General features: G+C 39.5%; 1 protein-coding gene across 1 annotated transcript; it reads left to right on the top strand.

Annotated features, from left to right (window-relative positions):
* Positions 1-396: 396 nt before the first annotated feature.
* thumpd1 (THUMP domain containing 1) lies at positions 397-3,795 on the top strand. The gene is made up of 5 exons (XM_070827682.1): positions 397-880; positions 1,585-1,762; positions 1,863-1,948; positions 2,739-2,901; positions 2,993-3,795. The coding sequence occupies exons 1-5, from the start codon at positions 680-682 to the stop codon at positions 3,322-3,324; spliced, it is 960 nt and encodes a 319-aa protein (XP_070683783.1). The 5' UTR covers positions 397-679; the 3' UTR covers positions 3,325-3,795.
* The last annotated feature ends 9,408 nt before the right edge of the window (positions 3,796-13,203 follow it).

Genomic DNA, 13,203 nt, shown 5'->3' with positions numbered 1-13,203 from the left:
GGCTCATCTCAGAAATACATTACAGGATTATAATGTTATAATATATATAATATATAATTATGATGTTTTAATGTGCCAACTAACTAATTTTAATGACTTTTTTAAACTCCTGGGTAACTTAACCTATAAAAGTACATCATAATTCATTAGTTGATTTATATTTTGTATGAATAATCTAAATCTGCAGAGTAACTAGTATCTAAAGCTACTGAATAAATATAACTACAATCAAGAAAATACACACATTACATGTTTAAATGTATATAGTTACATCACCCCACAGTTTTTATGAGGTATGCAGCATGTTACAGTGACATTTATCTGCAAGTGTGTAATGATTCGCGAAAACGCGGCAGTGTTTTGTCCCTCCTCACACGCCGTACAGGACGACCAGAAAACGTGGTGTGTTGTGTCTGAATGAAACACCGTCGGCTGAATCAGCTCCAGCTTGTACTTTAACACATGTGCAGCCAGGAAGGTTGTGTCGTTTTCTAAAACTTCACATGGCTTTTACATCCAAGCCGCTGCAGCTTTAAATGCTCCTGTTTTAGCCCGAACTGTTTAGCTAACGGCTAATAAAGCCGAGGGGAAGTAACCAAAACAACAACGCAGCCTGCTGCTGTTTTAGCTTTAAAAAAAAAAAAAAAGGTTTGGACTTGAACCAGAGCTGTCTGCTAACATGTCCGCCGTGTCAAACGACTCGAGGAAACGGAGCAAGAAGCGGTACGGCCACCACAACAAGCGGTGTAAGGGCTCCCGGGAGCTGGAGGTGGGCATGCAGGGCATCCTCATCACATGCAACATGAACGAGAGGAAGTGCACCGCGGAGGCCTTCAACCTGCTCAACGAGTACGCCGAGAAGCTTTACGGGCCCGAGAAGGTGAGTCCAGCAGCACTGGCACACAGATCACATCGTTTTCTCTGCCAGTTACACACGAGGCCCCTTTTTTCCACGTTGGTTCAGGTTTTAACCACATAACATTTTACTTGCACATGTTTACAGAGTGAGAGCTTTTCAGTGTGCACCTGGGAGCAGACTTGGATTAAATCTCATGCTTCTCTAATGTTAGTGTGTCGTCAGGGGATTTACTTAATTGTGACCAACTTGTATGGAGCTAAATCGATTAATCGTTTAGTCAGCTGACAGGAAGCTAATTAACAACAGTCAAATGTTTTATAAAAGCTGTCAACTAAACAGTGGCAACTATTTGCTGCAGGGTTCATAGGGGTGCTGGAAATCCTCCAAAATGCTCGAATTTTAATGTTTTCAAGGTTTTAAAGGTGCTTAAAAAAAGTTATTTTAAGTTGCTTGAAATTTGAATTGCATTAATATAATAAAGTTCTATCCGACTGAATAGCTTGCTTTTTAGAGTATGTTTAATCCACAACAATTTAAGGTGCTGTTTCCGTCTAACAAATTTGAGGAATTGCTCGTTTTATATCATTATATCATAAATTGCTTATCTTTGGCTGAAGTAAATATGAATGACGGCCCCCTGCACTCACACCACAAGGGGCTTTTCTTTTTATGCTTACGTTTTCGACTGATCGATTGATTAACAAAGTGCCCACTCATGGTCACAGCTGCAGGACGATAATGGGAGCAGCAGTGAAGAAGAGGAGGCTGATGAAGAAGATGTTGATGTGGCGCTGAAGAAGGAAGTGGCAAAGCTGCAAGCATCTGGAGCGAAACAGGAGAGACGCTTTCAGGCTTTGGACAGCGGAGCGAACAATGTCATCTTCATCAGAACTCAAAATCTGGGTAAGTCCTTTAAGGTCACTGATGTCTTTTTTTATTATGTCAGCTGTCAATATTGTGGTCACGATTAATTGATTTATTTTTGTGTTCTTTTCCCTCCTAGAATCTGACAAGCTGGTTCATCACATCCTGTCTGATCTCCACACCACCAAGAAGAAAAAGTCACGTGTGATCCTTCGAATGCTACCAGTGAGGAGCTGAAACTGTGAAACAGTCAACCTAACTGAGTTTGATTAGATATATGTGATCTAACATATACAATATAGAAAGATGTTGATGATGATATTTGTTAGCTTCTCGTGTTTATTGAAACTATTCATATTTTTACATATTTTGGGTCTGAGTTTTACATTTTGGAATTAGTAGATTACCTCAGCCACACATTAACAGGCTCAGATTGTCATTCGAAATGACCGACTGCATTAAAGAAAGGACCTGCCCTATTGTTCAACCACAAACAGCCGTTATATTCCTTGGTTCACAGTCACCAGACTCCATTAAGAAAAACAGTGATTTTTAAATTGCACAACACAGGAGTTGCTGGTCTAACACTGCCTCAATCATTTAGTTTGCATATGTTGTTGGGTTAGTTCAGATCCAAACTAATGTTTTAAAACACTAAAATCACAATAACTAGACCAGAAACTGCCGTTTTCAGTGAGGTAAAATTATAATATTTATATAATTATAATTAAATGTTTTTATCAATGGAGTCTGGTGGTTTGAACTGAGCGACATAATGGCTGTTTTTGGGCAAATAAAAAAGATCTATCTCTGTAGGGATCCTTTCCTTTCCAGAAGCGATCTACTGGACCAATTCCAAAAGCTTTTGTACCTGCTACTCATTTTCAACCAAAAATATGTAAAATGAAAAAAAAAAATATAGGGCCCAGGTTATTTTAAAACCTGGGCCCTATATATTTTTTTTTATCCTCTTAAGTTTTACTTAGTGTCTTATCCTTGTTTTCCTCTCATCCAGGTAACTGGAACATGCAAGGCCTTCCAGGATGACATGGTGAAGTACCTGACCACTTACCTGGAGACTTGGTTCAAAACCCCCAGCTGTGCTACCTACCAGATCGCCTTCAAGGCGCGCAACAGCAGCCACAACAAGAGAGACGACATAATCAAATCAATTGCAGGTTGTCCTGTTGTTAACACGGTCCGATAATTTCCTCGGGTTCAAAAAGTAAATGAAAACTGACTCATTCTTTTGATTTCCCAACATTACAGGTCTAGTGGGGAAGCTGAACCCAAAGAACAAGGTTGATTTGACCAACCCAGAACTGACAATCATTGTGGAGGTCATCAAGGCTGTTTGTTGCATCAGTGTGGTAAAAGACTATACGCTGTATAGAAAGTACAACGTCCAGGAAGTAGTGAAAGAGGACACACCAAAGCCTGACGTGACCACAGCAAAAACGGATACGAGTACAGCTGAGCAGAAGGAGAAACAGGATTCACAAGAGACGAACAAGGAGGAGAAGAAAGGCGAAGGAGACGATGAGAAAAACGTGCCACAGGACAACAGGGAGGTTGATACGGGTGAAGGTGACGGGGAGTAAAAGCTCACATTTAGAGAAACTGATCAGCTGGTGAATTAGATTTAAAATATCTTTTTAAAAACCCTTGTGTTGGTTTATATCGTAGTGCTTTTGTCTTTAAAAAAAAAAAGATGTCATTTTTTGTTTTCACAACTAATAACTCGACAAAAAAATGTGTTTCAACAATCTGATTTAACATCTTTTTATTTTCATACAGATATCCACGATACACTGGCACACACTTATACGGCATCCATTTTAAATGGCAATGATTTTGAATTAATTGTACACGTCAAATGTCACTTTGCCATCAGCTGACATCTTTTTTTGTTTTTTAAATGCTGAATTTGATTTTTGTAATTTAAGTGTCATTTCATTTTACTACATTTTTACTCCAAAGAAGAAAAAGGAGTTTTGTTCAGGTTAACTGGTGTGTTTTTGTAACTGTTATTTCCTAAAGCAGTCCCTGAATTAAAGCTACCTGTGTGTTTTGACGTTTTTTGCCAAATATCCTTTTCTCGTTTAACGTTACAGTATGCTTCGGTTAAGGCTGATACAACAGAGGGGGAAATGGAGGAAATGAAAGAAGGGTCAAAGCTACATTTAAAAAAAAAAAAAAAGTACATAAAGTAAGTACACGTGGTGCCTCACACCTGCAGGGTGTCAGCTGTCTTGGGTTTAACATCATCTAGTAAAACGTCCTGTTTGACATTGTGTCATGTGCACCACCATTATCATCGAACTGGTAGTTCTTCTCTGCACCACAAGATGGAGTTATTCCCTCATTTAGTAGAACCGTGGGCATCTGGGTGACCGGTGCACTGTGGTTACTGCTCATAGAAGAATAATTTATCATAATCTACTAACTTCTTTGCTACGACACCTCCTGGTATAAACGGCTGCTTTAAATCGTGCTCTTCATGTGTTTTGCTGTTGGTAATTGTGGACATGCTTTCATATAGGTTCAAAAGGAGCTTCATCATTTTATAGATGGTGCATCAGGCAGATGCCCGGGGATCACCAAAGTTAAAGCAGTTCATGTTTAGGGGAAAGTGCATGTCTGTACCCGATTTTGTGGCAATCTATCAAGGAGTTGTTGAGATTTAACCCCAAAACAGAAATTTTAATCTAATGGTGGTGTGACAGGACAATTCGGAGAATAACAAAAGTCAGTAGGATTCATCCTCTGGGGACTATGAATGTCTATATAAAATTTCACGGCCACACCAATAGTTGTTATATACATATATATATTATATATATTTCAGTCAGGGATTGCTGGGCAACATAACTTTGAGTTGTTTTTTCCCCAATGTTTCCACAAGTCTTCCATCTGTGACTCATGCATTAGTTTTATATCGGTTCAGTTTACAAGTTTAAGCCAGAATAAGCGCTCATATTTCTGTGGAATTATCCTGGGTCTCTCCTCTGCGTCCACTGAGCCCCTCTGCAAAGGTCATGAATAGTTTTATGGTTTGTCTTCTGAAGATATTATCAGGAGGACTTGGCTTTGTTGGTAGATTCGAGGATAAACGCATGAAAAACCCAATATTTAAAATTCAGGGAAATGTAAAAGTGTTTAAAAATATATTTGCTGCAGTATAACTGCACTGCTGACATTCAGCGAAGGCATTAAGGACTTCCACCGTTCCGTCAGCCCTATGTGTGTCATGTACACAAACACACACATGTATTAGCAGAACTGTGAATTTCTCTCTGCTCATTACACCTGGGCTGAACTGTTGCTGTGACCCGCCGGTCGTTATCGCCACAATATTCAGTTAAAACTCACAAATTGCATTGCCACTGGCTCTCAGGTGCCTCAATCAGTGTGACCTGCTGACAAGCTTACGGCTCACACACACACACACACACACACACACACACAAAACGGGGAAAGAACTGGATGTTTTCTGCCTTGCTGTGTTATTAGTACAATACCAATTAGACTGTGTGACAGGCCTGTGTGAAGGTTATGGTACGGTGATTCCTCATAATCATTTCTTAATTATATCTCTGCTGTCAGGTGAAATCCCTAATAGAGGACGTAATAACATAATTTTCATGATTGCTGAATGTTTTTTGAAAAGTGTGTAACGAGGCATTTTGTAGAAGCTGACAGTTTCCAGAACAGCATAATCAAAATCAAGACAATATCTACAGCACTGTCCACTTGGTGTTGTCTATATGAGAAAATAGCCTCTGATGTTTTAATTGCCCCCAAGGCCATGTCTAAATAAACCTCAGTGGGAACTAAAGCCCATTGCTTTCCAGCCAAAAAGGCACACCAACACGTACGCGCTGTTCTGCCACCCAGGATCGTACGCTTATTCAGGTTTAAATGTCACTGGCCTGTGAAACAATTGCATCCACAGGCGCATGTGCACACAGTCCCCGGGGTCAGGATTAGCATCAATTGGTGTGGCTCCATATCTGACCTTTATGAGTGGCTAAGTAGTGCTCTCCAGGGTCTCATTTGTCTCACTTCACCCAAACAATGGGCTCAACCCCCTCACAACTGTAGCCTTCTCTCTCACAGCGCAGAAAGAACATGTCGAGGCTCAAATTGTCGAGCTTTGGGGTTTTTCGAGGACTGCAGGTCTACTTTCACATAGTTACATGTGGTTAAAATAACCGTTAAAGCCCACTGTTTTATATACAACCTGCCATTTGCATAACTAAAAATGCAAAAATCAAAGTTCATGTCTGGGAAAAAAAACATTGGTGGATATAATTCATTAAGAGTTTATAACTGAAAAACTGTACCAGTGATGTTTCATTGAACTTGATTGACATTTGCCTGTCAACACGAGCAAGTAGCCCCACAACTGTCATCACATTTATATCACATCTTGCTAAATTGTGACTGGTGCATGAAGGGAAGTGACATCACCTTTTCTTACAGTGGTGCGCCGACTGCAAGCCAGTGAGACGACCACAGACTGAAGCACACACACACAAATCTGTCATGTGAAATAACTAAAACTGGTCCCACTTTGGCAGATAGTTGCATCACCCATAGGTAGAAGCTGATTAAGAAATGTTGTTTTACCTCTAATTGCCTGTTGGTTAGGTAGCTAGGTGATTTTTATTTATTTTTACATCCTTCACCTTTATGCACCCAAATTATCACAGAGACAAAACCACATTCAGTCTTGAGCTTGTAAAAAGCACATAACAAAAACAGCCTCAACTCAAGTCCACTCACTTTACTTGTTTTGAGCTTTTAACTGTATCGTGTGGGCTTCATCAACAACACCAATTCAATTCAAAGAGCTGTGTTGGCACAAGAGTTTTGAAAATCATGTTGCCAAAGCATCAAAATACAATTTGTCCAAATCTGTGGACAGTGCACAATAATGAATATTCACACAACATTAAGATCTATATGCATAAAAGTTATTCAAAGTTTCTATGGCAACTGAGCAAATCTCTGATGAAGACTGTGATGCAGTTGAAGCATTACATTAAATCCTTTTTCTTTTGGTGAATTTACCTCAGACGTGGGAGCTAGGCACGACTGCATGCCTGAGTTGACCGCTTTGTTATGTTGGCTATTGTTAGCAATACCAGCTGATAGCAAGGATTTATATCATTTCTGACTTCCCAATTCAAATGGAACGCACCATTAGTCACTTTCTTCATAAAATTATAAAGCTACTTTATGAATCCTCCACTGTGGCAGAGGACAAACAGTAGTTTTGTCTGATGACTCCTTAAAATGAACCAATGTATTTCACAGGAAAGAAACATTACTTATCACCTGGCTTTGATGAATACTTGATTCTGATCACACAGTTGCCATGCAAAGCAGGCCGGTGCTATAGATGCAGCTCTGATCTAAATCAACAAAATCGTTTTTTAAGTCCGTATTTTTAGTATATTCACTATGAAGCCGAGTAATAAGCAGGATAATGTACAGCAAGCCGCTGTCATTATTGAGGTTGATTCAAGTCCTGCATCACTCTATCAGGGTTCTTTTTGCAATAATGACCATCTGGCTGTACATTATCCCTTACAGAGAAGTCAGAAACAACACATATTTTCTGAGCATTTTTTCTTCTTTAGTGTCCTGTTACTCATTTTGCAAATGTACTCTCCTTGGAGGGTCACAACCCCTTTGAAATCACTGCTCACGAACAATAGGATTAATACCTACACAAGCATTAAAGGGATTTTGGTGTATATATACATTTCCACTTTCATTTTGGAGTTTCAGCATTTACAAATACATTTCCGTACCTTACAAGAATAACCTCAGCTGTAGCCTCATAAGGGCCTTCTTCATGGAAGACATTTTGAAAAGTAACAGTACGTGAAGCACATGTGTAAAGAATGCATGTAAAGATGGCTGAATTCAATGTAGCTGCTTCAGTTTCAAGGACAGTTTCATTGTGCACTCTGGCTTACTGGCTCTGGTCATTATTTACTGGAATGCTTGAATATAATATAGCCATTGTTAATGATAACAGAAACACGTGCTTTTCCTTCAATGAAAAGATCTTGATGTCTGCTGTGAAAAACACCTCAGATTGAATAGTTATACACTGCACATGTCATATGAACCCCTGTACAAATGAAAACAAGTGATTCTTGTGCTACTCAAGTCCAAATATTTCAGTAACAATTGCCATATGCAAGGTTGTCAGACCTCTTACAGCTGAGATACTTGTGTATCTGCGTTTGTAATTGTGGTTTTCATACATGTATAACTTTGTGGTGCAGCAGTCATAACCACTGCAGATTCAGGCAGTATGGCACAAAAGTGACGACCCCGAAGATGCTGCGTTCACTTGTGGCAACTCGGAAAGTTGTCACAAGAAATCCAACATTGACTGCTGGACACTGACTGTGGTATTTGTCTGATAACAGGTTATGGCCTCAAACGTGGCCACTGAGTTGAACCTAAACATCTGACGGCTACAATAAAAAAGCGATTAGAGCTTTTGCCAAACTGGTATTTACTGCAGAGCTATTGTATGACGAGGCTTTGCTGCTGTTTTGTCCACCCCAAGGTGGCGGTTTGTTGCTTTCCAGATGCTTCCTCTTTTGCCACACATATGCATAGTCATTAGATGCACACACCAGTGCTTTATTTATTTATTTATTTATATCTATTGTTACAGTGATGGGAATATGGTTTGGAGGACATCATTTGTCTGACAGACTCTAGGTGTGTGTATGTGTGTGTGGCAGCCAGCTATGTGAATGGGGTTCAGTAATGAGAAATGCTTATCAACCCTCTACAGCCTGTCAGCTTGGTGCTATTAGCTGTTACCCCAACAATCCTACAGGTAGGCCGAGAGTGCTCGTATTGATTCCAAACATCCGTGTTTGTCCCAGCAGAAAGGGAGCAATCAGCAGACGGATTTAGTTGATTAGGATTATGGGAAGTAATTTGTGGAGGAAATAAATGAGGCATATTTAAGGGGTCTATTAATGTTGTGAAATTAGTTTTCTTAATACCTGAGATGAAGTTGCTGTTTGAATGTAAATCACTGTTTATGTGATGGGAACGTGGACGAGAGGAAGAAGGCTCGGTTTTGGGAGAGCCGAGGAACATTTTGCCGGAGCGAAGAGAAGGAATCACAAGATGGAGAGAGGAGTCAGAACAAGGGAAAAAAAAAAAAAAATCAGGAGCAGTTGTTCCCTTCCATACACACTCACATTTACTCACTCATCCTCAAGAGCGGTTTAATCCTTGCTGAGGGTGCTTTCCATATCACTGGGTGGCTTTTGCTGCAGAGACTCATTTTAGCATAATGCTAACAATAACCTTGACAATTAGTTAGACAGGAGAGGGGACGTGGGGGCAGAGAGGCGGCAGGGCAGCGCGCAGAGTAAAGATGTGAATAAAAAAACCTGGGGAAAATAGAGGAGCAGGTGGAAGTGGGACATCAGCTGTGTGACACTAAAAAGCTTTAATCACTGTTCTTTCTTTTTGAACTGGATCAAAGCCCTACTTCACTAATGAGATTTGTAAGGATTTGCTCTTAGTCTAACACAGATGTACACAGAAAGAACTCAGCGTATGAATTAATTGGCATCAAGACTTTTAAGATGTAACTGAAGTCAATAATATAGTAGATTTAGTGGCCACATTATTAGGTACATGCACACAATCTAACGCAGTCTAAAACAAAAGTTTGGTTGATTGATTGATTGATTGAATATAAGAAATACCTCTCAATACAATAGCAGCTAACTGCAAATACTACTGCAGCTGCAAAAATGTATAATTTACACATTTCAACATCCTAAAGGTAGAATTTATGGTGGGGTTGTTTTATTGGCCTTCATTCAACAACATGACAAAATATTTAATTCCAGCATCAGCTTTATTTAGTCTATAAAAATGTACAACACTAATTCAGTTAGAGAGATGGTGTTAAGTAAAACGTACTGAGATGACACATTTTATTGGACTTTATGACTTTTGCCTAGCCAAAGGGAAAACACAAAAACTACATTTCTGGTCAAAACCAGATGTTTTAACTGCTGTTTTATCATATAGAAAAAATGTGCTGCAAAAAATTTTAAATTTCTGTTAAAACAGAATGTAAGAATTACAATTACTACAAAATAAAGCTAAACATCACTGTTCACACTACAGCTAATCAGACAGCTAAAACAAAAGCCATTGCCGGCTAAAAGTGGAAGGAAGTGAAAGTGTCCTTGGCGTCAAAGTGGTTATATGGTTGCTAGGCAGCATGGCCACCAAAAGACTCCCCGCTGGCGTAGAATCCACCAAAGATAGCAATTTAGCTAGCTAGCAAACAGGTAACCTTTTTTTTTTTTTTTTTTCAATGCTTTATTGAGAAAATACACAAATAAACAAGTATGGCAACTTGATTTAACAGACATTGTAACAATATAAAGAGATTGCCAAGGGAACATCAACTTATCTCAAAATATAATACATACATTTGGTGCTTCAACATAATAAATTCAGAGCAGATTGAGCAAACAGGTAACCTAACGTTAATGCAGGAAATCTGAGGCAGATGGGAATATTACCATTTTCTTAAGACTCAAAATAACCAAGAAAAACTCTATACAAGTAAAGTTACAATATATTAACTTACCTCTGAATAATTAACCTCCATGACCTCTGCCATTTCTGAAAACATGAACACGTCACAACTTGTGAACTTGGAGCTTTCAGTAAATGTTCACCCACAAAGTCGTGAGTAGCACAAGATGGACGCCAACTGTGAGCACAGCAAACACAAACGCCTTTGAAGGCACCGTTTATCAAGTGAAAGCTAGCTGGGAAATAGCCACCTTAAATTTAGCTCAATCTAAATTTACTTTTTTCCAAAGCTAATTTTTTTCTACTGAGAAATGTCAAACTTGATTAAATGACATTTTGGTTGTTCAGTTGTTTTTATTCCACACAGCTACATGTAGATAATATAGCTGTAATTAAATGTAGATATACACACACCACATTTCTGCAGCCACTATATAGCAGCGAGGTTCTGGCCATTTCAAATAGAGGAAAATACCAGACACTGAGGGGCCTTTGGATGCCAAAACCAAGCAACAAGGAACAACATTTCACAGGTGAGAAAGTTATTTTTTCAATATTTTTGTGTTACAAATGTGCTGAATTCATTTATCACAATAAGTGATCCTTTTGATTACTTATTGTTTTGAGCTAATATGAAGTGAAGTCCCTGTCCTGTTATGTTAATTCAATCCAAAAAGTTTTACTGTATTGAACGATTTTATCAGTAAGATGCTTAAAGAATAATATTTGTCATTCAGCTGTGTCACTCCATGTGTTATTGTAATAAGTCGTCTGAAATAGTTTCTAAGTGTTAGTTTACAACTGTTTCATGGCGCTAATGTGACATTCAGTAGCTTAACTGCCTGAACTGTCGATTGATTCGCTGTATATCCAATGTTTATACATGTGTGATGTAAATGAGGAAAAATATTAATATTTTCCTAAAAATGTAATTAAAACAAAATTGTGATTTACATAATCTTTTAGCTTTAGTGTTGTGTGTAGTGTAGTTTTGTAATTTTTTTATTCTACAATGCAATAAGAAGAAAAGAATATACCTACAAACTAGTTACACAGGGTAACTTTATCTTAAACATTATGAATATCACTGTTAGCAGCTACAAAAGACAAAGTATTTTGGTATGAAAATCTGCATTTTTAATTTTACCAGATATCCTGTATTATAAATACATTTGTAACAACTGAAACTGGAGGAATATTTGTTGAAAATTCAGCGAGTTACAATGATTTTAATTGTGTACAGGCCTCCTGCCTTGATAGACTTGATACATTAGGAGGCGTAGCTTTCCTTTACCAATATGGCAGCCACGTTGACACATCGCTGTAATGAACAGTAGCTTTCAATGTGTAATCTCACACACACACACGTATATGTAGTCGTGATGGTAAAAACAGCTAAATGCAGTTAGCTCAAAGTGCTCAACTTGCTTTATTTAGCAGAGTAACAGTAACAGAAGTGCCATTTTAACCTTTGACACTTATTCGTATGATGTGGTGTGGTTACGTTTGGTAAAACATTCAGTCTTAAAACGCATTAAATAATGTTTTTCTGTTTGTTACAGAAAGAAAACCCGAAAACCTCACTGTTTCTGTAGTTAGTGCTCTCTGCTTTTATAGGTCAGATACAAGAATACTGGTTAACTGTTATGTAAATGAAGTGTACGTTAATGCTGATGGAGGAGAGAGATGATTGGCTTTATTCTGTTTGCTGGAACATGAATGTTGGTTAAGCGCAACTCATTCTGTTGTTAACCATGTGTGTTTTTAGGCAGAAGATCTCACTGGATTGGATAACAGCTGCCGCAGACGATTGAGAGTGTGACAGTGAAACACGTATATGTGATTTTCAGGCAGATGACAGACAGACAGAAGGGCTCCTCAAGAGGACATACAACTTTAACAGGATTGGAAATGGTACCGACCAGCTGTAAGAGGTAAGAGAGAAAGAGCAGGGGATGAGAGTCAAAGTGGGAGGAAGGAGGGGCGATGACGCAAGGAGGAGTGTTACCAGATCAGTTTGAGAGGGAATTATCTGTCATTTAGCCACAAAGTTGACCAAAGGACACATTTGTGTTCGCTGCAACAGCTTGGAGAGATGGATAAAGAGGACGAAAAATTGGTGGAGAAAAGGAACAAGCTTTGGGATGAATGAAGCCGTTAAACACATCATCAAACGCTGCAGGCACAGCAGGGGGCCTCGGGATACACCCGTCTGAGAGTTGGGTGGTGTGGGTGTGTGCATGTGTGTGTATAGTTTTGTATTAGCCTAATAAACCATCCATCTGCAGGCAGAGGAGAACAGTGGATGTGGGGAGCGGGGCGGGGAGGGGGGTTACAGCACTCTTTATACTCCATATTTACACTCCTTTCAAATGCACAGACGAACAGATACACAGTCCTGCCCAGAGGTTCTTTGATGCTTGTCGATACCGCTGCGTGATGATGTCATACGGCAGAGAGCAAGGGAGGGAGGCATGATCAAAGGAGAGAGGGAGGGATGAAGACGCAGGAGAGGATATCCAAGACAACAACGGGACAAAGATGGCGACTGCTTCTGCTATGGGACGTCCACTCGCGTCCAGACCTCCGAATCACCAGGAGGAACCCTGGCCGGGCAGCAAGTGCATTCACTCCCCTTATTCTAACAGGATGACCACCAGCATGACACACTGGAACCACCAAGCCAACCTCAGCCAACACGTCCGCCGGGCTAGCACGGTAAGCTCTCCGTCTACCTTAGCCTTTCCTCCGCTGCCGTTAAACCATCAAACCCTCAACGCCCCGATGTCTGGTTACCATCACTCCATCCCAAGTATTTATCATGAGTTACCATTCTTTTTAATAACACATTTTCTACCCATTTTCTT

The sequence above is a fragment of the Pempheris klunzingeri genome, chromosome 3 (assembly GCF_042242105.1).
Source record: "Pempheris klunzingeri isolate RE-2024b chromosome 3, fPemKlu1.hap1, whole genome shotgun sequence".
NCBI lineage: Eukaryota > Metazoa > Chordata > Actinopteri > Acropomatiformes > Pempheridae > Pempheris > Pempheris klunzingeri.
Note: the sequence above shows the minus strand (reverse complement) of the source record. Positions and strands in the feature narration are given on the sequence as shown.

Coding starts and splice junctions, on each gene's coding strand:
- thumpd1 (XM_070827682.1), top strand. CDS start 680: ATGTCCGCCGTGTCAAACGACTCGAGGAAACGGAGCAAGAAGCGGTAC. Junction 881..1,584: donor AGCTTTACGGGCCCGAGAAG/GTGAGTCCAGCA, acceptor TCATGGTCACAG/CTGCAGGACGATAATGGGAG. Junction 1,949..2,738: donor TGATCCTTCGAATGCTACCA/GTGAGGAGCTGA, acceptor CCTCTCATCCAG/GTAACTGGAACATGCAAGGC.